This window comes from Athene noctua, chromosome 5 (assembly GCF_965140245.1).
Source record: "Athene noctua chromosome 5, bAthNoc1.hap1.1, whole genome shotgun sequence".
Lineage (NCBI taxonomy): Eukaryota > Metazoa > Chordata > Aves > Strigiformes > Strigidae > Athene > Athene noctua.
The window spans coordinates 26596523-26622536 of NC_134041.1; the positions used below are offsets into that span (position 1 = coordinate 26596523).

The 26014-nt window shown below is 44.2% G+C and overlaps 1 protein-coding gene across 1 annotated transcript in view; it reads right to left on the reverse strand.

Annotated features, from left to right (window-relative positions):
- LOC141961000 (ral guanine nucleotide dissociation stimulator-like 1) overlaps nt 1–26014 on the reverse strand; it is a 48990-nt gene that overhangs the window by 4839 nt on the left and 18137 nt on the right. The window contains exons 5-15 of the mRNA XM_074907443.1: nt 21797–21981; nt 18407–18531; nt 17505–17720; nt 13101–13204; nt 11837–11921; nt 9437–9526; nt 7500–7586; nt 6334–6366; nt 4737–4858; nt 3753–3842; nt 3220–3234 (exon numbers count right to left, since the gene is read on the reverse strand). Of these exons, the coding sequence (XP_074763544.1) occupies nt 3220–3234; nt 3753–3842; nt 4737–4858; nt 6334–6366; nt 7500–7586; nt 9437–9526; nt 11837–11921; nt 13101–13204; nt 17505–17720; nt 18407–18531; nt 21797–21981 (1152 nt within the window). The remainder of the gene's footprint in view (nt 1–3219; nt 3235–3752; nt 3843–4736; nt 4859–6333; nt 6367–7499; nt 7587–9436; nt 9527–11836; nt 11922–13100; nt 13205–17504; nt 17721–18406; nt 18532–21796; nt 21982–26014) is intronic.

Here is a 26014-nt window from a genome sequence, read left to right on the forward strand (position 1 = left end):
TGGCGGGAAGTGATTAATGCTTTACAAGAGATGAAAGCTGAGCGGAAGGTGGCCGCTGCAGCAATAGAGGTGGTACAACCAGATAAAGCAGAAGTAAATAAAGCAACCACCCCACGTCGTCCGGTAGCGAAATTTTTTGGTCTCGATGTCACTAAGCTGCCTGTTCGTGGTACGTCGGGTTCCGTTGCTGCATCCGCAGCAGAAGTTGCGGCTCGTGCAGAAGGGGGTGGTACAAGCAGCAAAGTTTCAGTTTCAACTGAGAGTAAAGCGCAAGTGAAAGAGATTGCCCCTCAGATGAGGGAAATGACAAAAGAAGAGGCGGAGCAAAGCGGATCTAGTTGCCGCCCACGATCATATTCGTCCCTTCCAGTTTCACACTCCTCCTCCTCTTCTTGGTCATCATCCAACAACTCTGGCAGTAACACGCCTCCAACAGTTCCTGCTGCAGGCGATTTAGAAAATGACCAACTGTTACATCAACTAATGAAAAAGCTGGAGGAGCTACATCCCTGTATTGACACAAAAAAGGACTCTTTAAAATCTACCACTTGGTGGCACTCCAACTCAGGCCCTGCACTTCCTTCTGCACCACCACCACCACTGCCACCACCACCAACCACAACAAATACAGCTCCGACTATACAACGACCTCCATCCTATCCAACCTCCGACACTGATCCTGTGCAGCGACGATGGACTGGAGTAGTCCGAGATGCTATTTTAGAAGGAGACTGGCAGACAGTTGGATCTTTAGCCTGCCCCGTGGTCACTGAAGGGGGAGTCGGGAAGTGGGAACCACGTGATTGGAAAATTTTACAGCAAGCAAAACAAACAGTAACCACTTAGGGATTAAAATCAGAAGCGGCAAAGAACATTATAAAATATATACTTACAGCGGATTTGATGGTACCTGCTGATTGTCAGAACATTGCTTCACTTTTATTGACTCCTTCTCAATATTTAATTTGGGAAAGAACATGGAAACAACTTGTAATTACTGAACTCAATAAGCATCAACGTGATCAGAACGATCCCTTTTATGCTGTGACTGTAGATACGTTAACGGGTCAGGGCGCATATGCCACCACGGCCGTACAGGTGACTTTCCCTCCAATTTTTCACCAAATGCCACAACAGCTAGCCCACCGGGCTCTTCTGCAGATACCTGAAGGGAAAAAAAAAACAGCTCCATTTGCGGCTGTTCGACAAGGACCTGTATTGATCGACTATCTCAAGCTATAAAAGATCAAGCGGACTTACCTGATGAAATGAAAGACTATGTTTCGGTTGTTTGCTTTTGAAAATGCCAATACCAGAACAAGGACTATACTAGCAGGTTTACTAAATGGAGCTCCTGCTGATGAAATGCTACTGCCTGCTTCCAGGGCAGAACAGAATGCCTAAGCAGCTATGACTGCCTCTGCTGTAAAAGGTGTTTTACTAGCAGAAAAAGAAAAACCAGTAGTTGCTGCTGTCACTAAGATAAGTAACAAAATGCCAGAAAAGAAAAAATTCATTCAGAACATGAGACCATGTTATCATTGTGGAGAGAGTGGACACTTTAGGAAGAATTGCCAAAAAATAGAGCGGAAAGGCTAGCCACAGCTTGTTTGAACTTAATAGATCAGCTCCAGTAGCAGGCCTTTGATGTCGAGTTGCCTAAAACAGTCTAGTATAGAAAAGAAAGCATAAAAGCCAGTAAGTGAAAGCAGAACAGAGCTGGCCTGAGCAAGGCGGTCACTTGGTTCAAAGTTCTTATGCACTGTTTCATTGTTTTGCTTTCCTATCTTGAGTGGCCTGTTGTTTCCGTTTCCTCTATGCTGTCCATACGGTTTGTCAAGAGAGTTTGTTACACCCTAACACAATACCTTCTTGACCTGGCATACCCACCAGCTGCAAGGCCAAAAGCTGAGCTAATGCCCAAGTACCACAAACAAGACTCTTCGGTCTGCTGAATTTTCAGCCTCACTTGCTAGGAAATGACAGCTTGTAAACCTGATGTGTTTACAACCCAAGGGATGAGGAGGGGCGAGTTAGAGGCGTGGCAGCTGGCTGCACCTTACGCGGTCCTGCACACTGCTGTCACACCCGGGTCCCACTGACACAAGACCTGCTCAGTCGCCATGAGCGCATGAAAGGTAACACATGGCCAAACACCAGGCAAAGGTCTGCCAAAGGCCAATTCCTCCCCGCTGCAAATTCTTTCCCTCAGTAAAGGTGCCACGGATACCAGTTTCTCTCTAAGAGTCTGAATGGAGATGTACACAACGAGAAGATCAGGAGAAAGTGTAAATTATAGGCTCTGCCTCTCCAAGACTCATTTCTAAATGCAGGTCAAGTAAATTTAAAGGAGTGTCAAAGGAAACAAACTTGTATAAGACAAAAAGTAAAGAAGCCAGGTGAATTAGATGCTCTGTCAGCATGCAGTTAACGATTTAAAACAATTTAAAGAGGTGTCACCCACTGTTGCCGGGGTGAATTATGCCAGTCTTTTCTACAGTATTAATTTGCAAAATACATTCAGAGTGCAGATGAAACAATTCTTTAGACAAAGGCTGCACAGTGCAAACAAACTCCATGCAGTAAATTACAATACTGCAGCACTGAAACGCCGTCAGAAACAAGAGAATAAAGCCTGTGCTCCGCAGCGACAGTTCTTACGCGCAGCTTAGGCACGTGCCGAGGGAGACACCCATGACAGGCCACCGAGAGCTCAGGCACTGTCATCTTCAAAGCTCACGTTCTCACAGCCAGATGGACTACGCAAAATGGAACTCAGATGGACTAACTGAAACTCCTTCCAAACAGCTGCCTGGACTTTTTTTTCTTGCATATCAGAACTCAAAACTCTAGATTGAAAACATCCATTCATTCTTCTTTCAGACCCTAGCCTGCAGTGGTGCTGATGTGAAGTGAATGGCTACTGCCTGTTCTGAGGAAACTGGCCACAAGAACCGAGCAGGAAAGGACAGTTAAGAGCTGATAGTGCTCTTAAATTCATCATCTCCCCACCTCATCTTGATCATGCCACTGGTATGCGGGAGTCCTGTCGTATCTCCTCTCGCATCAGGTTCAAATTTCTCACCTTTAAGTTAGTTTTACTTCCGCCCTTGATCTCTGCTTTCATTTCCTGCAGCTTGCCATGAATTCCTGCTAGTCTGTTCTTTCCTGTGTCTGCTTAGCTGCATGCCCCTGTTCTCCACCGCCTCCTGCTCGAACCTTTGCAGTATTAAACTCAATTGAACCATGTCCCCATGATTATTTTCCTTCTCTAACCTGAAGGCAGCTGGGCAGATTGTTTCTATTATCAAATGCCCTTTTGCTAACCTTAATTTTCACATTAAAATCCTGCAAGGAATTTTTGCAAGTGTGAGCAAATGAGACTAATAATAGGCCAGACTTTATCCTCATTTACTCTGTTTTGCCTCTGCATTCAGGGAAGTTATTACACAATAGATATTGAATTTATAATCCAGCCCTACAATTATTCCTTTTTCTGACACCTTAGGAAGGCTTTTTTGTTTCTCTAATCTCTTTCCTCATTAATAATCCTCATGACTACTTATAACAATAGCAGCAGCAAGGACAGCTTCAGACAGAAGTCTGCATTTCTAGCTGATGGTGTCTCCTTAATGTACTGCAGTGGTCTGCATCCCCAGCCAGGTTTTTCAGCTGGTAAAACAAGCACTGCTTGTTTGATTTATTCAGGTTCATATTAACACACCAGATACCCTTTGCCCCATCGTACTCACAGGCTCAACCTCTTCACCACGCTTTTCCGAGGTTTCGGCGGTGGGGTGCCAGTGTCAGCAGCTGCTTCAATCTCGCGTGCAAGGTTGTAACTGCAGAACAGAGGGCACCAGGTTAATTTTGACAGACAAGACGATGAGTTATGTATCTCAAAGCAGTAATATTCAAGATATTTGAGAAGCCTTCAGTTATTCCCACTTCACCGAAGGTTGCAACCCCACAAAGAGGAACACAGCACTCTCTACACTTTACCCCGATGAAGGGGAGATTTCACTTCTTTACAATAATTTTAAAAATTAGTGCTTTTTTGGATAACATTCATCATTTTATTTTAAAAAAATAGTCAAGAAAATACTTAGCATGTGAATCTTGGATAAGCTGACTTTTTTTCACTATGACTCAGTACAATGCAGTATGTATCTATGCTTACACTCTTAGTGCAGCAGAGTGGTATTCAGATACCTAGTGGAAATATTAGAGTGCAGAAAATAAATTGCCTTGCGTTGGTCTAGCAGCATGTACCGTAGCACAGAACTCAGCAGGGCTGCAAAACCCACCCCAAACACCCGGGAGACGTTTATCTGATGAGCGCTCAGCCAGCTCTGCGTTGCCTTGGCTACCTGCTGCCTGCATCCACCAGCCCAACGCTCAGTGCCTGCATCTCGACCTCCCCTAGGATCGGCCTCTGAGCGTGCCTCTGGGCATACAGACAGCCCAGACACAACAGACTATCAGATTTCAAAGTCAGAAGCTTCATTTCCAATCTCAAAAAAAAAAAAAAAAAAAAATCCAGTCTCCAAAAACCCCTGCTAAATGTTTAACAGGGTTTCTACAGCTGGTTAGCAGAAGACAGAGGTACTTCCACTCTCCTGGAGCAGCAGTACATGTAAGTCCCTGTAAGAGGACAGCTCAAGGCTGACACAACCTCCCTGCAGGGGGGTGTGGGCTAAGAAAAGCCTGCTTCACCGGCTGGACTAAGAACCTACCTCTCCTCCTCAGTTAAATGCTCTTGTCTGCTCCACCACCGGAGGAATTTTGGGTCTGGTGTCAAGCAGTAGCTGTTACATGCCGACTGCAAGAGCATAATTTCGGCAATTACTTCAAATTCCTAAAAAAAAATAATCAAATGGGAATTCTAATTAAAAACCAACACAAACCCAAATTCACTCATTCATATACTAAGCACAGGCAACAACAGATCCAGGACAAACTTCGTTTGACCTGAAGTTCAGTTTCAGTTGAGTGACTATTTCCAGAACCAGTTTTTCAAACAAAGAAGTCTTTTTTTTTTCCCCCCAGCATCCAAAATGTTTACTGAAGTGTGACATTTTCAGAGAAGCACAAATCAGAAGACAAGCACAAGGAATCGCACTTCACCACAGCGCTTTTCCCAAGTACTAACTGAAGTGCAATGCCAGTGCAAACCCACCGAACGGCAGCACTGCTGGTTGTTCCTCTAGGAACGAGGGTAGCAAAGGGTCATAAAGTCTTCAGATTACCCCACCTGCTGACCCCTGCTCGGGCCAGACCAGTTGTGAGAGACAAACCATGCCCTGTGCTTAGGTGGTTCTCAGACAGCAAGCGAGGGTAAATAATTAGGGGTGCCTGCGACGAAAGCAGAGAGTCTGATTCTCCCCGGCTTTTCACGTTGTGCACTCACACTTGCACCAGAGGAACGTGAAATGCTACCCGTAACACGTGTGACTAAAACGTGCAGCTCTTCTCTAACTCCACCTGCACACACGCTCTGCCAGAATAATTCTTAATACCCCCTCGTGTTAGAGGAGGTTATAGAATCAGGATGCAGGAATGCAGCTGAGTACTCGGCCTGGTTCAGAGGGCGGCTTTGCCACTGGTTTGTATGAAGCTGGACCGATGACCAACCAGAAGCTCCCGTATCCCGTTATTAGTACCCTGAGCCATGCAGCTGTACATGCAAGGCAAGTCCAAGAAGTGGTTTGTAGAGCTGGGAGCAGTTAAGGGGAGGAAATGGCTCCATCACAGCCAACTCCCAAGACTGCTTTCAGACCCCAGAATGGAGTTTTGGCATGACTTCATTCAGACAGAACCTTTAACTCCTACATAACATAACTCATCTCTGACCAACGAGGATCAGGCTGAACAGAAAGACTGACAGCTTTTATTTCTCTGCCTCATCTGCAGCCTTTCACCTACAAATAGTTTACTGCAGCAGAAGGAAGATATTTACAAACTGTATCTTCTGGAAAGCAAAGGTCTCATGCCACCAGCTCTGTTTCAACACACAGGTCATACACATCTGTCACATTCCCATGAACACCAAAGGGAGGGAATGGGCATGCCCCGCATGTAATTCCCACGGAAGTAAGTGGCCTGCAGCTCCTCTTCCCCTACTGCACACATCCAAAAAGTAGGTTCTCGTTCTGCAGTTTGTTCACAGTTCGGCAGAAGCTCGCAGCATTTCAGGGGTCTATTCTTTCCTTGTGAACTTGCATTAAAATTCACAGCTGTTGTATATGCCCGAGCAATGACAAACGGCCTCGCCAAGAGAACGCTCTAGAAGAGGGTATCAGTAAACTAAAAATCACAGAACATTCAACTTACCCTTCGTCTCTTCTCAAAATTGATCAGGCCGCCCTGTTGGAAGGAAAGAGCAGGGATCAGAATAGAAGAACACAAGCTTAGTTGAACTTAATCACAAACAGCATGAAGTAGCAAGGCTAATGTAAAGCGCAGACGTGCCCCGAGCAAGGACCTTCTCAAAATACCTGTTTCCAGATCTGGTATAAACCACAGCACTCATACATCTGAGTCTCCAAGGGACAGCTGTCCTCACGGCCTATAGGGCAATCTGCCCCAGAAAAAAAGCCCAATGCAAGAATGCTCATAAAAGCTGTGTTGAGATCCGCTCTGAAGAATGCCAGTGGGATTTTGCACGGCAGAAACAAACTTGGCTCTTGCCTGTGCTGTGACTTTAGCAGTGTTCCCAGGGAGTTTCAGAAACACCAAGTAAACACAAAGCACGGACAGGAGGGAAACTGCCCAAAAGAAAATGGATGTACAGCAACCTTATGCAGGCCTGCTTCTTTGCAGTTCTGCCAAACAAACCACCACTAAAAACCCCAGCAACCACTGCCAGCCCAGGGAGAACTGCATTTGCCCATTCTTATCATAAATACCAACAACAGCACAACAAAGGCTGCAGTGTCTCTACTAATGGTTTCAAACACCTTTGAAAACTGGCCCCATCCTCAGTCTCCGTTAAACAACCAGACTCTCTTGCAGTCCTTTTTCCCTTCCTATGCTAAATTGGTTCCCCCTGCTTGTTCAGCTAAAGAGAAACGAAAAAAACCCAAGTCTTCAATCACTACCAATACCAAATCAATACCAAAGCTCTTCAGTGATCAGTCTGCAGTGCTGAATTTGTGATTGTGTGTATTTTACCAGTTATTCACATAAATCTGCATGCCTAAAACGTTGTTTTCGGAAAAATGAAACAGAATAATGGAAAGCCTACTTTCTTCACGTTTTCTAACCTAAGAAAACAAGACAAAATACAACGCTAAGCTTGTCCCTTCAGATAACAGCACTCCAATTCACACAAGAGTCTTGTTGCTGATAAAACTGCATATGGCTTCCTTTTTTTTGAAAACAGATTCCTCCATTTTTAAGAGCTGCAGAAGAACCCGGTAGAAGATACAGGAACAGACACGCTCAGTGCTGGGAAGGCAGGGAGGATATTCAGGATTCAAGAAATTGCCTTAATTTACCTCGATATAGTCCTGAAGGGCTGTGTCAAGCTTGATGAGATCAGTGAGGAAGGTACCAAGAAAAGGTACCGTGCCTTGCATTACTGCCTGCAAATGATCAGAGCAACGTTGGATTAAATGATTGAGAAACGGTAATAATCAGAATGCTAGAATAGGCCTGTATAGGAGAATGAAATAAAAGCAGTCTGCTTAACCAAACAGTGGTCTTATCTTTTCTTTCATGGCATCCTCCTCAGTATCTAATCTACAATTCAAATCAAACTCGAATGACAGTGGGATGCTCTCACAGACATTGCCAAGTGGTTTTCCATTACCATACTGCCACCACACCCTGGTTTCTAACAGTGGGACACCAGGAAACCCCGCCTGTGGAAGCAGCATCGAGCAGCAGGGACAGGGTCCCTCGGCTACCTGCTACAAGAGAAGGAGCCGGGGCATGCTCCCGGCTAGCCTGTTGAAGCAGTTTCTCTCTCTGCCTCATTCCAGTGGATTTTTACTTAATGGTGTATGCCACCTGACAGTCCAGTCAAATCAAGTCGCAGTTGTCCTCCTCTAAGAAGGGACCATCTTCCTCAGCCATTCCTTTCATTTTGAGAGTAATTATTCACATTTTAAACTTCCTAGGCTGCTAGCAGTTGTAGAATTCAGGCTGCTTCTACACTTGTGAAGGAAACGCTTGTTTCTCCCATCCAAGGGATCCATACTTTCTCCAGTCAAACAAATAGACAAAAAAAAAAAAAATCACATTCAGCACTTTTGCCTCCCTATCCCAGATTTCTCTCCCCCTGTCCTTTTAAATCTTTGCCAACTTTGAGACAAAAGGCATTTTCAGCAGCAGACTGGAAACTGGACACGTTTTACAAAGCAATCTCTGTAAAAGTCTGTGCAATTTTCAAGCTGGCATGTCAGAAGCTTCATGAGCTTGCTTCAAAGTAAATGCAATTGCTGCTCTGCCAGAGCTAATTTTCTTTTATCACAAGAATTCCAGTACTTACATTAGGTATCTTACTACATGAAAAAGTTTCCCTGTATTTCTCTCTAAAGGGTAACGAGAGTAGTTAACAGAATTAATTTCTTGTAGGACAGAAACAAGGCAGTTGAAAACGAAGAACACATGTCTGTATTCACCAATCTTTTTTTACTCTTCTATGTGACAGATTTAGTAAACTTCTGGAAGACCTGAAACTGAGGCCAAACCCTTGTCTCAGGGCCCACCCCCAACAGCTGGTTGGGATGTGAAGCAAATGCAAGCGGGAGCAGCAAACCTGCCCACCCAGTTATCCCCTTGCAGGGGGCAGGGGAAGATTGGTGCCAGGGAACATGACGCGGCCCCTGCGTACAACCACCGAATCCTGAAATCTCGGAGCGTTCCCAGCATCAGATCTCTGAACACACTGGCTATGCTGAAGCTTTGCATATCCGTTTCCTCCGGCCTTTCAGTACACAGGCGGGTGTTACTGGAGTAGGAGGACAGCTGGGCTGCACTAAAAACCACAGCGGTTACAGCGTGGCAGCTCAGCGTAGGCCATACGGCTTGAGCGGGGTGCAGCACGGATCCCGCTTTGGAACCATCTTTATATACAGATGTATGGGGCGGGGGGGGGGATATCATCTATACATATCTGCACTTTATATACACGCACACAGAGTATTACCTGCTTACTGCGACCCACAGCATAAGTGAAATACAGCTTTGCACAGGAACAAACGCTCTGACTGCCTATTCAGTCTCCACCTTTCGCTTCCCTCGCTTTGCATCAGCTAATCTATAGCACTGATGTGATTGTTTTTCTTGACAGAGGCACTCTCAAGGTCTTTACCTACTGCACGCTCTCTTTGTTAAATACCTTTCTAGTTTTTGCTTCTTATATCATTCACCACTCAGGGTTAATCACGTTATCAGGTCAAAAAGGGCAGGAAAAGGACCCCAAACGCACCATATCTTTTTGAAGTTGCAGCCGCCTCCGTGTGCTTTCCTGATTTTCTTTCACACCGCTGTCCAGGTTGGCAAATTTGGATGGTCCTTCCTGTGAGTTACAAGAGAATTAAAGGCAATTAACAAAGGATCTAAGCGATAAGCTGGCAACTATGTTTGTGTAAAATAATTGCAAATACATTTAATGGGGCAAGCAAAAATATTTGCTGTATAGGTACATGCACGTGTACATACATGTGCTAATTTTCTGGGACTTGTACACTGACTGGGACTTGTGGACAAAATCCCACAAAATTACTAGAAGGGAGTTTTTCAGCAAAGTGGCTCTACGCTGGTCAAAGCTAAGTGCTGTTGAAAATCTCCTGGGAGTTTAAATCAGAGAAGCTTAGATGCACCTTCAGGTGGCCAGATGCTTCTCTGAACTCTATCCTGACACTCTCGACCTCAGGATTTCTGTTTAATTTCCTAATCAGGACTGCTACAAGTAAACATCTCTATCTTATGTAATGCTTTCTTGTTTTTCTCATGCCGCAACAGAGATGCAGCAACTACCCTCTGTAGCTTATTGACTAATCCAAAACCACGCAGGAAAACAAAGTAATAGGTTTTCATCTCCACAAGTCAAGCTCTCCTGTGAATGGAGGAGCTATTTCACAATAGATCTGTAGCCTTTATTTCCCTGGATCCCTACGGGGTGCTGGGAGTTACTGTTACTGTCTCCAGTGGTTGGACAGATGGGGCATGAATGATTATCAGTCTTTTTAAGAGGCACAAAACAACAGCCTGCACTTGGAAAGATCCTTTCATCACAACGTTTACTTCTCTCAGTCACAGTGAAGGAACAGATCAAACTCAAACTGTATTTCCTTCCTCGGCTGGAAAACAAGAGCAAATGACAAACGAGTGTCGTCTCAGTGTCTTCAAGATACTGAAAGATAAACTGGAGATCCTCTAACAGCAGCCGGCGGGCAGGCACAGAACCTGAAACTGCAGCTTGCAGCAGAGCCATTGTTCGGGGAGGAGAGAACACAGCGATCCCTCTCCGTGCCAAACAACCTGTGTCATGTGCCATTTGGTCTGCTTTACACTTACATTTGTAGGATGGATAGGCAAGGGCAAAGACAGCTTCCCTACAGACACTATTGACAGTGAAAGGAAACAAAGACTTTAGGGATTCAGTGGACATTCATCCTCCAATCGTTACAAAACGGTCCAAAAGGAGGAGTAGGAGAGAGGTTCTAGCTATTCTGTGGAATTTTTCTCCTCTCACTGCTTTCAAAATGTTTTGCAGATCTCCATACGGCAGCTGGAGAGGGTGATTTGCTAGGAGCCAGAAGGTCTGGGCTCAGATTGAGTTGCTGTTGTGTCTTTTTAGTACTTAGGTTAACAAGCTGTTGTGAACACACATTTTCCCTCTATGCCTATTATTATCTCACCTGCTTTAAGATTTAGCTACAGGTGTTGATAAACGGATGATAAACAAAAGAGACTGACAGGTTTGAATGTGTTCACCCACCACTCCTGAGCAAAACACTGTGTCAAATAACAAGGCAAGGGGGTAAGGTACAAATGCCAGACTGACTGGATAGAACTGCCAAAAAATCAACTGGTCGGGAGGCAGTCTATAGAAACATTTTCATGCAGACAGAAAAAACAGCCACAAACATTCCATAGTTTCTACAGAATATAACCTTTCCCTGCTATTCTTCCTCACCCCTCTCAAGATCCTGAGCTTGTTGGGGTTCGCCCAGGAGAGTGCTCCGGTCAAACTGCTTCAGACAGAGCCTGCTTTGTTGTCCATCTGGCCACACACAGAGCAGGAAGCCTGTTCCTTCGAAATTCCCAGCCCTGTTTTCCAGTTCCAAGAAAGGTATGGGATAGTCGGATAAACATCTTGGTTTAATTCCTCAGCTGAAGCCGAGTGGCATTGTTCCAGTGAAGTCAAGAGCACTACAGCGGTGCAGCCCAGTTGAGAATCTCATTGGGAGCTGCTCTGCACTCACCAGTGCAAACCAGAGCCTTTCCAGGTCTGCTCAGAGGGTGCACCAGCTAGCAGTTCGGACAATCACCCTGCCCAAGAGACGTCGAACTCCAGCAGCAGTGGGGGCTCCAAGGCTCCTGACCTGCTGTCCTGTGAACAAGCCCTCACAGAAACTGTGCTGCTGCACCCTGCTCTGTGGGGGTATCCAAGCTCAGCAGGCTAACAGGAGCGTAGGTGCTTTCAGGAACAACAAAATCACCTCTCATCCCAGCAGAAAAGCACAGGTTTTACAGACCTCTCTTCCCTGAAGCACTGCATACCGTAGTTCGGGGAGAGACGAGCTTTGACGGCTCCTTAGAAAAAGGGCTAACCTCAGCTTTGATTGAGATCACAAGCCTTGCAACTCAAGCTAATTCTCACCTTCAGCAGCAGCTGCCTGCTTGTCAAATAATTGTCGTGGTCTGAGAAGGTATCACACAGCTCTTCGAACATCAGCATCATGTCCCTGTACAGGAAAAGATTAAATCTTTTAGGTTATCAGAAAGCACTCTAATACAGATCAGATTACTGGTTTTTTCCTCATGAATCGTTAACAGTTGGGCATGTAAGAGATACCACCACCAAAACGCATCCAGTGAGATGCTGCACATCAACTAGGAACTTTCCTGGGATCTCCTGGTGCTCCCCGGTAACGCCAGCCTTATTTGACGGCAGCACAAGGAATGCCACAGGTACGCCGATCCTGGGCAGGGCTTTCAGTCACACTGAGGGGTATCAGATTGTTGTAAGGAAGCGGGTAAATGGATACAAAGCAACAGAAAAATAGCTGTGAGAAGTATCCCAAGTACTGTGTTTTTGCCCTGTGCCACGCACTCAGGAAAGCCAGAAGCCTGTAATTGTGTGAGCCCCTTTCTATTACCCCACACTATAAACACAAGATGGCAACATCCTGATCAGGAACAGGAACACAGGGCAGCAGAAGGAAAGACCCACCTCTCCTAGTGGAAATGCAGAAGTATGCTGTGTGGCAGAGCAACGTTTCTCTTTTGTTTATCAAAGACAAAGGAAAAAACCATAAATCTGTTTGTCACCAACTGAATGAGCAGAACACCATCTTTCCTACACAGCTTTCTGGTGTCTGTCTGGCATGCAGTAAATACGCCAGTTGCACAAAAAGGTATTTCCCTGTAAGAAACACCATCTTCAATACAGGCTTGGATTTTGTAGTTTGGGGATATGTTTTAAGGAAATGTCAGGACCAAGAGAGGATTAGTGAAGGTTTGTGGCAACGTTGACCTCCTCCAACTTCACAGTAGAGGAGACAACTGGCAAGCATCATGGTGGCCTTTTGCTGACCTTCCAAGAACCGTGTGCTTGTGCTGAGTCAGTAGGTAGTCCCATAGTTCTTCAAAATAGGTTGTGGAAGATCCAATACGCTATAAAGGACAGAAGAGACCCAGTACCCCTGAGGGCAGGTGGTCCCGTCAATATGAAAGAAGAGCTCACAGCAGCCAGACCCAAAAAAAGGGGTCTGAGCCTCACAGGAATGAGAGTATCTTCTAAGAGAACACTTGTCCATGAAGGAGCAGAATAGGAAGACTGAGAAGAACAAGATGGAAAGAAAGAGCACGGAGCTTTTTGTCTTTGTTTGGGGCTAGCCACAGGGGCAGAGGGGGATGCTTACTTTGAAACACACGCCCAGGTCTTCTTCAGCCGATAGATGGAGCTGGATTGCAGTGCTGAAACGATGGCCCTCAAGGAGGAAAAATTCTTCAGGATCCTACATTCCTGTGAAAGGAGTGGTTAGAAATACAGGAGCATGTAATGTCAGCATAACGAATATGTTAGTGCTCTTCTGTTTGACCGGTGTCATGCTCGCTACACATTCTCACTGCTAAGCAGGCAGCTGTACAAATATGGAGCATCAAAAATACCACTCCCCCCCGCCACCCCCCCAGCCAACAAACACTTTATGGGCTTTGGCATTTATATCTTGCTTTCCTCACTTTCATGTATTTGTGGTGATGCTGCAGTGGTACAGCTTCCAGTTGTCCCAGTAAAAATAAAAGTGGAACTGAGTCCATGAAGCCAGGCTAAAAAGCACAAATCTTACACTTCTTAAAAAACTCTTTAGAGTTACCAATCCCTTTTACCCTTTAGAGGAAAAAACAGGCTTTGCCTCTTTATAGGTGGTATTTAAAATGTAAACCCTCAATCATCTAAGCGTCAATTAAAAATGAAGACATGCAAAGGAATAACCTGTTATTCAAGTACGTGCACACTGTTCAAGAGAAAAAAACTTCCCAGCTTTTCCAGAGTCAGTACCAAATCCTAACAGAGGGACTGGTTCATAGGCATTTCTTACAGTTTCTCTGGGGGAAAAGGTTGGATGGAAAAGGATACTGAAAAACCTAGTTCTCAAAAAGACAGCACAGATTCCTGGTAAAGCAGGTGCAAGCAAGGAGGAGAGGGAAAGTCTGGCCTGAGACTCTTCAAGGAACTCCTGTAAATCTGTTGGTGGCTCATGAACTAGAACGCCCGGGCACCACAGACTTAAACTCTTGCAAATACAAGCTCTCACTAACAGGTGTCTGTACAGGCAAATTAACAGACAAAACACGTGCCCATTTGACTGTTGCATGTAGATGAGAATATATCCAAATCCAAACTACAATTCCACTTTGCAAATTTTGACGGGACTCATTATTACACTAATAATGCTGAATATGTAAAGGATCCTTACAGTGAAAATAGACATACTTTATTTCCTTTGTAGGACTGAATCAATGTAAAGCAACCTTAACATAAACAGAAGTCAGACCTTGGTATATCAGCAACTCTGTTCACAAGTTGCATTAAAATTGACTGCACGACTAAGGCAAGTACATTTACTCCCATTTATTTACCTAAAAAAAAATATAAAAATCTTTGGGCAACTTAGGAGGCTACATTTAACAAAGCGTGGTTTAAGAAGACTGACTAGGCACACAGCAGCACTTGAAGCAGGTTAGCAGTTAGGCTAGATGAAGACCAAGTTCACAATCACGTGGTAGGACATGCAAGACCTGAAAGCTCTTCTTGCAAACTTTGCAGCCAAAGGAACCACGTAACGGCTCTTCTTCAGAGACCGACACATTTAAGAACAAGACCCTGCTTTCTTTAAGTTCAACTTGAAATTCAGACCGGGGAGAACATGGATGGAGAGGCACAAATTCTCAGCACTGAGATTTCTCAAACACAACAGGAGTTTGCACTGGAAGATCCAATTTGGAACCATCTTGACTTAACTGCACGTTGCATAATCTAAAGCATATTGTTGCAGGACGAGGTTGTGGGACAAGACACACACCAATATGGTTAACAGTCAAGCTCCAAAGTTTATTAGAAAAACAAGTCCTTATATATTCTTGTACATTCTAAAAATAACGGTAAATGCGTGTGCTGCTCTAGCGCATGCTCATTTCAAAAACTAGTTCCTGTCAGCACTTTCAATAAGGACTACTAACCGCGGGCAGCCGGTAGATAAGTTTCTGCTTTGCTATTTTAAAGGAATCCCTTCTTATCTGTTTCTTCCATAACAAGCACAAATTCTTTTGCTTTTAGCCATCATCAATCTAGACGCCATTAGTCTTCCAACACAAGTGCATCACTAATTCAGACGTCGTTAATCTCCTAACCCAAATACTGATGATACATCTACATTGTCAGTGACGCAGAAGGTTCACGACCAGGCATACGCACCCACAGCACATTAGGAATTCAATCCTGGATTTGGTGTTCTCAATGATTTAACTGATTGCAGACTAAACTTTAGCAAGCTTTCATTTATATATAGGAAGAATTTTTAAGACTGCTCTGAATAACATTGTTTCATGCTGTGCCCTTCACAGGGCGGAAACCAGAAAGAATACTGCGCAGAAGCAACTTTGATTTTAAAAGATTAAGCATAACAGGGTATTAACGATTTCAATGTTCCTTTTCAGTTTTAAAGAAAAAATCGTGTGAGTAAAATTGGCTGCTCCTGCTCAGGAACCCCAGATCTAGGTGGAGCAGAGAGGGCTGGCAGTTCAGAAAAGTATTCAGTTTATCCTGTAAACCAAGAAACTGGATCCAAAAGTCACGAACAAATAACAAACGTGGAACTCCACGCTGCTTAGTTACAGAGTCAGCAGTCCGTGAATAACTGCACTTTAATGAGTGGATTATTTTCTAATTCAGACATCTAACTATTCAAAACATTCATTTGCACGCAAAAAGCAAGCAGCTTTCTTCAGAAGTGGGCAGCTAAGCAGATATGCAACTAGCTGTTCGACATGTGCAATTATTTTGTAGAGCGTGCTCCTGCATTTTTCACGTGCTTAGCTAAGACTGGAGCATTGAATTATGTGTATGAACTAAGTACAGGGAGAAGCACTGAAGCAACAGAGGTGGAGATCAAAGTGCTCCATCCACAGAACAAGTATGCCGAGAGCGGTCCCTGTCCTGGCTTCCCGGGCCTCCCTGCTCCCTGGGACCAGCAGGAAGCTGCTTCGTACTTGCTCGCCCAGGCTGCAGCCCAGGCTGCCCCACGAAGGCCCCTTCAGCTGGTACCCTCTGCAGCTTAAAGATCTGCCCACAGACAATAGGAATCAAACTTCCTAATCCATTCACAGGGGCTATAAAGCAGCCATCAGACGAGAACAATGAGTCAAGGGAAGTGCCAAAAGAGGTGAAAGACTTCTTCCCCACACCAGCCTCCTGAACCATGCAGCTGCCAAAGCTCAGGTGCCAGGACTAACAACGCTGCCGCTGGGAGCATACAAGTGCAGGGTCAAGGTTGGAAAGCCTCTGCTTGGCTTGAGCTTTTTATGACTGCTTATTTTGTATAGCTCAGAAAGAATCCACGTGATTCTTAAAACACAAGGCAACGCACATCCATATGAAAGTGCTTTAGATGTTCTCTTCAAGAGAGATCCGGTTTGCTGCCAGCTGCCCAGTGCTCTGAGGGGAGTTAAAAAGCTTACAGTAAAATGTTAAAGATAAGATCTAAGAAATTAGCAAACTGGAGTTATGTAAAGAAGTCATGAAAAACCCTTTCGCACAAAGATTAAGAAACACACAATCTGCTACAAGACAAAGGAATCGAAGCCAAGAGTATAAACGGGTTAGAGAAACACGCGAGACAATGATGAACCAGAAAGGTAAGATGAGGAGGAGTCTGGTACCATATTGTAACTCATTTTTTCTGGTCACTGCTTGCACCCCTCACCCCCTCCAAACTCAGCTGGTTTGCATACATGATGGGAACCATGAATAACTCAGTAGGCAAATGACCTTTCAGCCTCAAGAAATTTCAAAACAAGAGAGTACAAACGGTAATTTCATTTTTTCCATGTTGAAGAGGCTACTACTTCCTAGAAGTGTTAGCTTTCTCTGCACTTACTTCAAACCTTGTATTTGCTTTACTTTCACATGTACACACACACATATGTAAAGGTATAAGGCACAAACAGTTGTGCTGTCTTCCACCACATCTGATTTCAAGTCCCATGGCGTTCATCGACGCAGGAGAGGGAGCATGATGCTCACCGGCTGAACACGAATGGCCAAAGGCAGGCAAGTGCAAAGCTTATCCTGACTGTGCCTGCTGCTTGCACCGCTGCCAGTCCGACTCCTTTCTTGTTAGACTTTCTTCTGCAAACAAGTCTAACCTTTGGATGGTATCAACCATCACTTCTCTTCCTTCCCTGATACGAGCAGCATTTAGTTCCAGGGAAGTGAACTGGTTGAATTTATACCCATCTTCCCATAAATGTTGCATCATCAAGTACGTGGCACTCCCCATCTGCAAGACACAGGACCTGCCTCACCCATTAATTAGCACTCCCCAACCAAAGAGACAAGCACCAACCCCACTTCCATGGTGGGGAAGCAACTGAGGAAGGGCAACACTTCATCTACTGTTACAAAGAAAGGCAGTCAAAAATAGAAAGCATTAGAGCTAAGATGGCCTGGGACCAACGCATCCAACACCTTCCTCCCCTTCCAACTCCCCCACTCCAAGGCACCCACACGAGAAACATTAAACAGTCTAGAATAAATGCCTTACATGTGCAGTATGAATCCATTTCTCAATGATCTTGGCTCTTTGCTGTGATTTGAGCTCCTTGTCCTTCAGGATAGTGCTGACCACACATTTGGTAACGACATTGAACTGTGAGATGGTAGCCCTGATGGTCAGCGCCAGGTGCTTATATTCTTTCTTATTCCTTCGAGACCAGATGCATCCCAAACAGTGGTAGGGCACAACCTTCTTGAAGAGTTCCTAGAGGGAAATAGAGGTGTCTAGGTCAGCAGGGTTCTCCTAAATCTCTACTATCCACAAGAAGAAATGCATGTTTACACGGATCTAAATCTCATATGGCATTAAAAGGTAAATATTTGTTTTCCGTTAGTTTGAAATACACGCTTTGGCAGTATGTACACTTTCTATTTTTTATACATAAAGTGTATATACTTTAATATATATATATGTCTATTGTATATTTGGCAGAAATAGACACTTTATAGGCTTGATGCCCTAAAAGAACTGACAGCTAAACACTCCTGGGAAAACCAAGGGGAAATTCTTTTCTATCATGATATTTTGAAGGAAATTGATACAGACAAATCATATCAGAGCACTGCATTTAAGAGTACCTATACATCTTTAGTATACGTCATAAAAATGTGCTATTTCTCCGGTGTACAAATACTGAGCTTTGCAGAAAAGGCTACACAGTATACATTCACGCTTATTTTAATTTAAAAAAAAATAATCTTTGGAATGACTGAAGGAAAAAGCCCAATGAATGAAGCAAGTTTGGATAACCAAGCAGAGCTGTGTTCTGTGTCCCAACAACAGACCTTTTCTGGAACACTATACTTACATTGACATATCTTTAAAAAAAATTTTTAGACGCCCCACACTATTTACCCCAGCATTTCAAGTAGTACATATACTCTACATACTGCATCCATGTACGTCAACTGTTCTGCCACAAGGTCTGCCTGGAAAAAAGAGAATTCTTCTGGCCTGCTGATGTCCATTTCCTCTTCATCACGTAGGTTACAGAGGGAAGCAACACGGAACCCATCTGTCCAGGATGGAAAACACGACTTGGTAAATTTATACAGCAAACAGTGAATCAAAGCAGATGTTTGTTTATTTTAAACCACCACTCTCTATATTATAGCAGAACACACAAAGGGTCCTGCCTGACCTAATAGCCCCACTGTGCTGCATATTTTTGTGAGAAAGATGATGACCAGAAGATTAAATTGGCAAAGAAAAGGTGGAAGGAAAAGAGAACTGAGCTGTTCAGGGTCTCTTAGCAGAGAAGTGACTTAACCCATTCACTAAACATTCTTCTGAAAGAAGAATGCCCCAACAAAAATTTCTTATTAACATTGCAGAATTCTGTTAATCTACCTTTTAGTATTAATGCATCTTATAATCTGAAACACCAAAAGTAAACCAAACTGAAAAAGAACAAGACTGCAGTTATATCCCCAAAATATTGCATTAGGAGTGCTCTTATATCCAGATTCCAGCTCCCATGCGGGGAACTAAAAGGAGACCAGATTTCTTGGCACCATTTGTGCTTACATAAACTACACTGAAGAGAGTTTATTCCAGCATCCCTCACCTTCCCTCTCTGGGATTTCTGCCCAGAAAAGGGAGAACAGTGAGCACCTACAGCATTCAGCTGAATGCTGCTTCTAAATCTGCCCTGGGCAGCAATGAAGAGGTGAGAGAGGAGAGCTGTCCTCATCAAGGGACCAGATCCAGTGCAGAAGGGAAAGGATTTCACAGATGTTCCCATGTCACCTTTTGGCTCCCACAGGTTGAGAACAAAGCCACATTAAAACACAAAGAAATATGCCCTTGTTTCCCATGGTAGAGGAGGAAGCCAAACAGAAAATCTCTGAAAAGAAATCCTCTTCCTAATCCCTTTTACTGTAAGGTGACAGTAACTCCATGAGAAGGGAGGGAAAAAAAATGGACTTGTTGAAGACTAACAGTGAAAGTGCTGAGTTTACTACTAGTGAGATTTCATTAACAAAAACAACCAGTGCATTTCAGAGTGTGTTGTGCAATACTTCATAACCAGTTAAAGCAGAACAGATATTAAAGCGACAAAAGCAGACTGCGATATTTTATCACTGTTTTTTGAAATACTTCAGTTTTCCTTTCTTTGTTTATTAGCAAAACCTAATCATCAATGTAAATTGCTACAGTTCTGATGTGACAAATTATTAACTAGAGGCTCTATCCAGACTTCCATCTGCACATTCCAACTGCACAATTTATTGACAGAGCTAAACGCAATAAAGGGAGACCTCTGTTCCACCATTATTTTTCCGTGACTGTTTTGTAACACTGCGCATAATTAAATGGATTTCTACCACACTGTTACGAGAGTTACACCTTCTTCACCCTCTTTCTGGCTGTGTAACTCCTCATTTTCCCTTCCGCCTTGAAATTCAGTGAAAATCCTCATCGCAAAGTTGCAACCCTACTCAAAATCTCCCAGTGCCTTTAAAATCAGGTCCTGGAGTGCAACGCAAGAATTTGCCTTTGCTTTTTTCATGCCTTTTTTTCTCTTTTCTCCTTCACCTTCATAAATGTGTAACCAGTCTTTTCCCTGCTGTCCAAGAAGCTGGAATTCTCTCGTACTCAAGTATCTCATCATCTTCAAATCGCTGATCCGTTTAGGTCCCCCTCAAAGCCCAGCTGCCCTCTTGACTTCACTGACAGCAACCACGTGCCCCTTTTGAATTTGCAGTCTCTGACTCACCTTGATTTGCATTGCTCAAGCAGCAAGAATTGAGGCCAGAAATGGCTTTTATCTACGTATCTGATACTGCAGTCTAATCTACCGGCATGGCTGATGGCAGCGCTGAATGGAGGTCTGATTACGCCAATCAAACTGTAGGATTAGGACCCAAATTTGTAAATTCATAGCACAATATGAATGCTTTGGGACAATAATTATCAGCAAGCCTTGATGCCAGACCACACATTAAGAGTTTTGCAAGAAATCGCAGAAATAAACAAAGATGGAGCTCTGATAAAGTAAGCGACAAGTCTAAAACTCTTCTAACCCCACAGGTTACTTGCGGTCTCCTCCTCTTATTTTATTCTATAATTAACAGCCTCTATTCTGCTGCAATTTGGAAACTGCTATCATTCAAACTCACCCATCTGTAACTCAGAAAAGAACCTTTTCAGCTGTTATGTGAGGAAACAAATGCAGAAGCAGGGCTACTGGGAACTTCTGTTCACTTTGAACTACAGTCAAACCCAAATATAGCTCTCGTGAGCTTTCCTTGTTTGACCAGGGGGAATCAAACCCAGGAAAGGACACAAATAGGCACCTATCAGCAATCCTGTTCATTTACCCATGTCCAATAAGGAAAACGCCTGGGCTCTCCGCAGTACTTCTTTTCATGTATGAGTTAATGACCGAGTTAATTTGGCATTTCACAGTATTACGCTTTGACATGGTATTTCTGGAACATCCGTCAGACGTGATTTTCGTGGGATGAAATGGGGTTTTTTGCTCTCATTTCCTTTAGCCTTTAGTACATGAATCATTCCCTCTTGCCCCTCTATGAAAGCTGGAAGTGGGTCTAGTTCTCATTCTATGTGAGCTCCTAGGATTTTTCGGCTTATGCCACAGGAAGCTTTCTGACCGGGATAAGGGTATGTGTCAAGCTTGACGCTGCACGCAGCGTATTTGTGTTACTACAGTTCACTATTGTTTCAGCGTCTGTGACCCCCGATAACGTCAGTTTTTCCTCTGTCCTTGGATACCAGCAGCCGACCACTCAAACTGGAAAAAAACAGCCACAGACACTTCCTTTGTCATGATGGTACCTAGGAAGAAAAGCTGCACGACAACAAGGTTTGCGACTCAAGCTGTCTTTTGTCACAGCTCTGTATTTTTCTTTCTGCTGGTTTGGGCTTTTCTTGGTGCATGTGTGTTGAAATGAAAAAAACAGCTAGAGACCTGCTGTGTGTTTTAATTCCATGACATGGGAAGGGCGCTGACAATTAACGACTTAGTTGCTGCAGTAATCTCAAAGTTTTGGCTAAATATTAGACAAGTGCTGGATTTCCCAATCCACCCCACAATGAACAGGCATAGGCACCTACACTATAGGACTCTTTCATCCCGCACAGAACCTGCAGCCTCACAGAGATTTTTTTTTAAAGAAAGAAACAAGAAAAAAGTCCCTGGTGAGCCTCACAATATAATCAATTAGCCTACGAGTTAGTGAAGTGTACTCCACACAAACCCCTGTGTCACCATACAGTCCGGGAGAACAGGAAGGCAGAAGGGAAAGGTAACTTACCGTCCTTTTCCACTTCTTGGTTCTGGAACTTCTCCAAGAGGTTCTGCGCCCTCCTCTCCAGGTCAGAGCCAGGGATATTCTTCTTCAAGTAATCCAACAGCTTCATCAAACATGGGTAGTCAGGCGGCTCTCTGAAATCCTCCGTACACTGATCAAGCCAGGCTCCTAAGATTGATGCTACTTCACTAAGAGCAAATACACAAGAACGCACTGGTTGTAAACAGCATGTATTGATGCAACCACAGGTATCTGTGTCTAATACAACAATAAAAACACAGGCATTCATACCCCACGTGAAGGCAGTATGAAGACTTTTTTGAGCACAGAATTTAATTTTTATACATGGAATCTTATTAAGATATCACTCAGATTTTGCCAGGGACCTCATGAAGTTGCTCCTGATTTGCCCTCCCCCAAGTGGATCTGATTATAGTCCCCAAATGAAAACGAATAAAGAATCAAATCCACTTAAGCTATATGGAGACTCTTCTATTAAATTCAGGACATCAAAAATTGATAGAATAGAACAGATTATTTCAGTTGGAAGGGACCTACAACGATCATCTAAGTCCGACTGCCTGACCACTTCAGGGCTGACCAAAAGTTACGGCACGTTGTTAAGGGCATGGTCCAAATGCCTCTCAAACACTGACAGCCTTGGGGCGTTGACCACCTCTCTGGGAAGTCTGTTCCAGGGTTTGACCACTCTCTCAGTAAAGAAATGCTTCCTAATGCCCAGCCTGAACCTCCCCTGGCACAGCCCTGAACCATTCCCATGCGTCCTGTCCCTGGATCCCAGGGAGAAGAGCTCAGCACCTCCCTCTCCACGTCCCCTCCTCAGGAAGCTGCAGAGAGCCATGAGGTCGCCCCTCAGCCTCCTTTTCTCCAAACCAGACAAGCCCAAGGTCCTCAGCCGCTCCTCACAGGACATGCCTCCAGCCCTGCCACCACCTTGGTTGACCTCCTCTGGACGCATTCAGGGTAGCAGCTTCCCCGTGGAAGCGCTAAATCAAACGCTTCCTTTGCTGCCCTTCCTCCCATCAATTGCTGCTGCCAAGTCTAGGGACCAAGCTGAAGCTGCATTGTCCTCCAACCCATACTACTCACGATCTGCTGTCTTAGGAGAAAGACTGAAGGAAACTTTGGCTTCTGTGAAAAAGCCATCTAAGCCTGAACCTAACCCCCATGAACATACACAGTGAGATTGCCTCATCTGTGAAGATAACACCCTAACCGTGACATGTGCAGCACGGGCAGCGCCCAGTATCGAGCTTGAAGCGCCAAGACAGCTGAACCCAGAAGACAGACTGGCCTTGCTAATCTCAGGATGAAATGCGTTTAACAAAAAAATGTATCAGCAGAACCTTGAGTTTACCCTTAGCTCAAAGACAGGGAGGGTTTGTCAAATTACACCATGCAAAAAGGTTATGCTCGGTTATGCTGGAAGAGGAACGCTTGAGGAGTTAGAGGAGCACTGGATCTTGTTCAGGAAAGTTATCACACGCCTTCTTGGACACATGTAGCTAAAAAGACACCAACTGCAGAGAACTGCCCATGGACAAGCCTAACACAGACTGAGAGGGATGAGGGGAAACCAGAGCTGATGCATCAATGCGGTTTCCACCCTGCCTGAAACGGAGGGAAGCGATCTGTTTATCTCCTTTTCCTGGTTTATGCAGGTTTTAACCCACACCCACCTATTGGGATCGGTACATAGATACTCCACAAATGGATGCTTATGGGAAATTCTTTAAATCCTGTCTTTGCAGGGACTTCCCATCATTTCAACTTGATTTTGTAACAAGATGTAAAATTCATGCTATGGATTTCCAGAGATAACTCACAATGCTGTTGACAAATTTCAACTGAGTGTGAAAAAACCAAAACAAAGTCTGCCAAAATAATCAAATTACTTCAAGTTTTAAGAAACTTCAAGCCTGGATAAAAAAAGTAACTATCAACTTTTCTTTTTTTTCTGCTGCATTTTCTGTGAGATCTGTGGTTCGTCACAGCAACGTGCCGGTAGCTCACCATGTCTATGTTGGTGCACTACGACCACGGGCCACAGCACATATTACAGGCTGGGAAGACACAGACAGCATCTCAAAAAACGATGTAAAGAGAATTTTATTCGCATGAGCTGACAGAGGGATTAGGGAAAAGGACTTTTGTGTGCAGTCACATAACATGACACACTGTCCACAGCCACTGCCTCATAATCACCTACTGTGACAGAGTAGGACATAACGTGAAAGGGAAAAAAGCCCCTTGTTCCAGAGTAAAAGGCAAAAGAAACCTCTAAATTTCCTGAGAAAAGGAAGTCCTGAAAATTTCCCCCTTGACAAGGAAGCCATCCCTGTATTTCAAATCTCTTCCAGCCAGTAGTCACATAAATGGTGCTAGGAGGATAAGCAAACCCGTTCTTTACCCCTTTAACTGCACTTCAGAACAGATTTGCTCTTTTTCTTGCAAATTTGGATGACTTCAGAATTTAAATCTCACTCTAAAAGCAACACTGTAGATCACAGGGGCACTAGTGGCAAAGAAACACGCATACACACGCTGCCTGAAACAACCCCAGCTTCGGTCTGCAGACACTGCTGTCATGCACAATGAAATCAGTCACAAGCCATAACCATTTACCACCAGAGGTAAAGCAGGGGAAACAAACACTCCTCCTTTGTTGAATCAACTAACTCTTGGCCTAGATGTGTTCGTCTCATGTTGAATTCTGAGACAATTTCCCTGACAGAAAGATCTCTGCGTTATAGGGCTGGATATCTTACCAGACCGGTGATATGTGGCCTTTACACAAGCCTCTTTAAGCAAGCCAACAGTGCTCTGAAATTTCAAAGGAAGCAACATCTATGCTGCCCACAGCCTCCCCCAGTACCGAATCCTGACTGGGGCTTCCTGTGCAAAATAACAGTGAAGAAACACACTTACGTCCCCAGGACTGGTTTGGATTCAGAGGAATCCTGGCTTACATCCTCTTCACAGCCTGAGGGCTCTGGGTTTCCGCACCTGAAAAAATGAGACGGGTGTTTAGAGGAACTCCTACTGAATAAAAGCAAAATCCTAAATAGCATAATTCATATACAAGTCTCATCAACAACTAAAAAGCTCAAACTACAAATATGGAATCTAACACTTGGGCAAAACTAAGGAGCTTGAAGATTATTTCACTTAGGAGGAAACAAGTCCTCAAGAGACAGACAGTTCACTTACATGAAGCAGCCTGCACACAGGAGGAATCAACCAAAACATTTTCCTTGCTCACAGGTCCAAGACCCTTTCTGCCTGTTTGCACTCCATCCTTGCCCAGAGCAATATTCCAGGGCGCAATGAGGCTGCAACACAACCACTTTCTCCAACGCAGCTTCTCTTTCTCTAGTAGTTGCCATTTCTTCCTACTCCAAGAGGGATTTCTCACAAAGTTCTTGAGGTGACAAGTGCCCACTTGTGCCAAAACTACTGACACACTTGTCACGAGTGGGAAGGGCCCACGGCACTCTGAAAATTACCACTGGGAAAGAGGAAACCATGGGCACGACTCCAAAAGTGCAAAGCAAAATCTCTCACCTACACAGGCAGCGCATGTGCCTCGAAGGCAGGATTATGCCCTTCATTCTCAACGGCAGTGCCCCCTGTTTCAGACATACAGCTCCATAACGGAGTTCATGGTTCCTTACAGCCAGCTTTCATGAATGAAAGCGGACAATTACGCACAGTCCAGAATAAGGCAAGCTGATTTTACGCATTCTGTGCCCAACTAAGGGTGTCAGGCACCTGAAATTAATCTGAACAGTCAGAGGAGAGTAAGTGCATCTTTAAGTGCTTGTGCTACAACATCCTCGTAACATCAGGTAGAGAACACCTAGCGGGCTGCCAGTTTGTGTCCAGGATGTTAAGAGTTCTGACATGAACCAAGTCATCCAAAATGTTTCAAAGGACAAAAAGAAGAGGTGGAAGTATCAGTCTAAGGCTTCACATGCAAGAATCCCAGGTCTGTACAGATAGCGTTTGCAATTCAAAGAAAAATTCCATTCAATTCAACTCACTATTTATTTATTCCAACTTTTTCTGTTAAAAACGTGTCTTTTATAAAAGTCAGTAAAATAAATCATACACAAAATATTACTGGCTAAAAGGGACAATCTATATGCACACAGCTATTGGCTCCTCTGATAAATCTGTGCCTCTTTGGCAATTTACAGG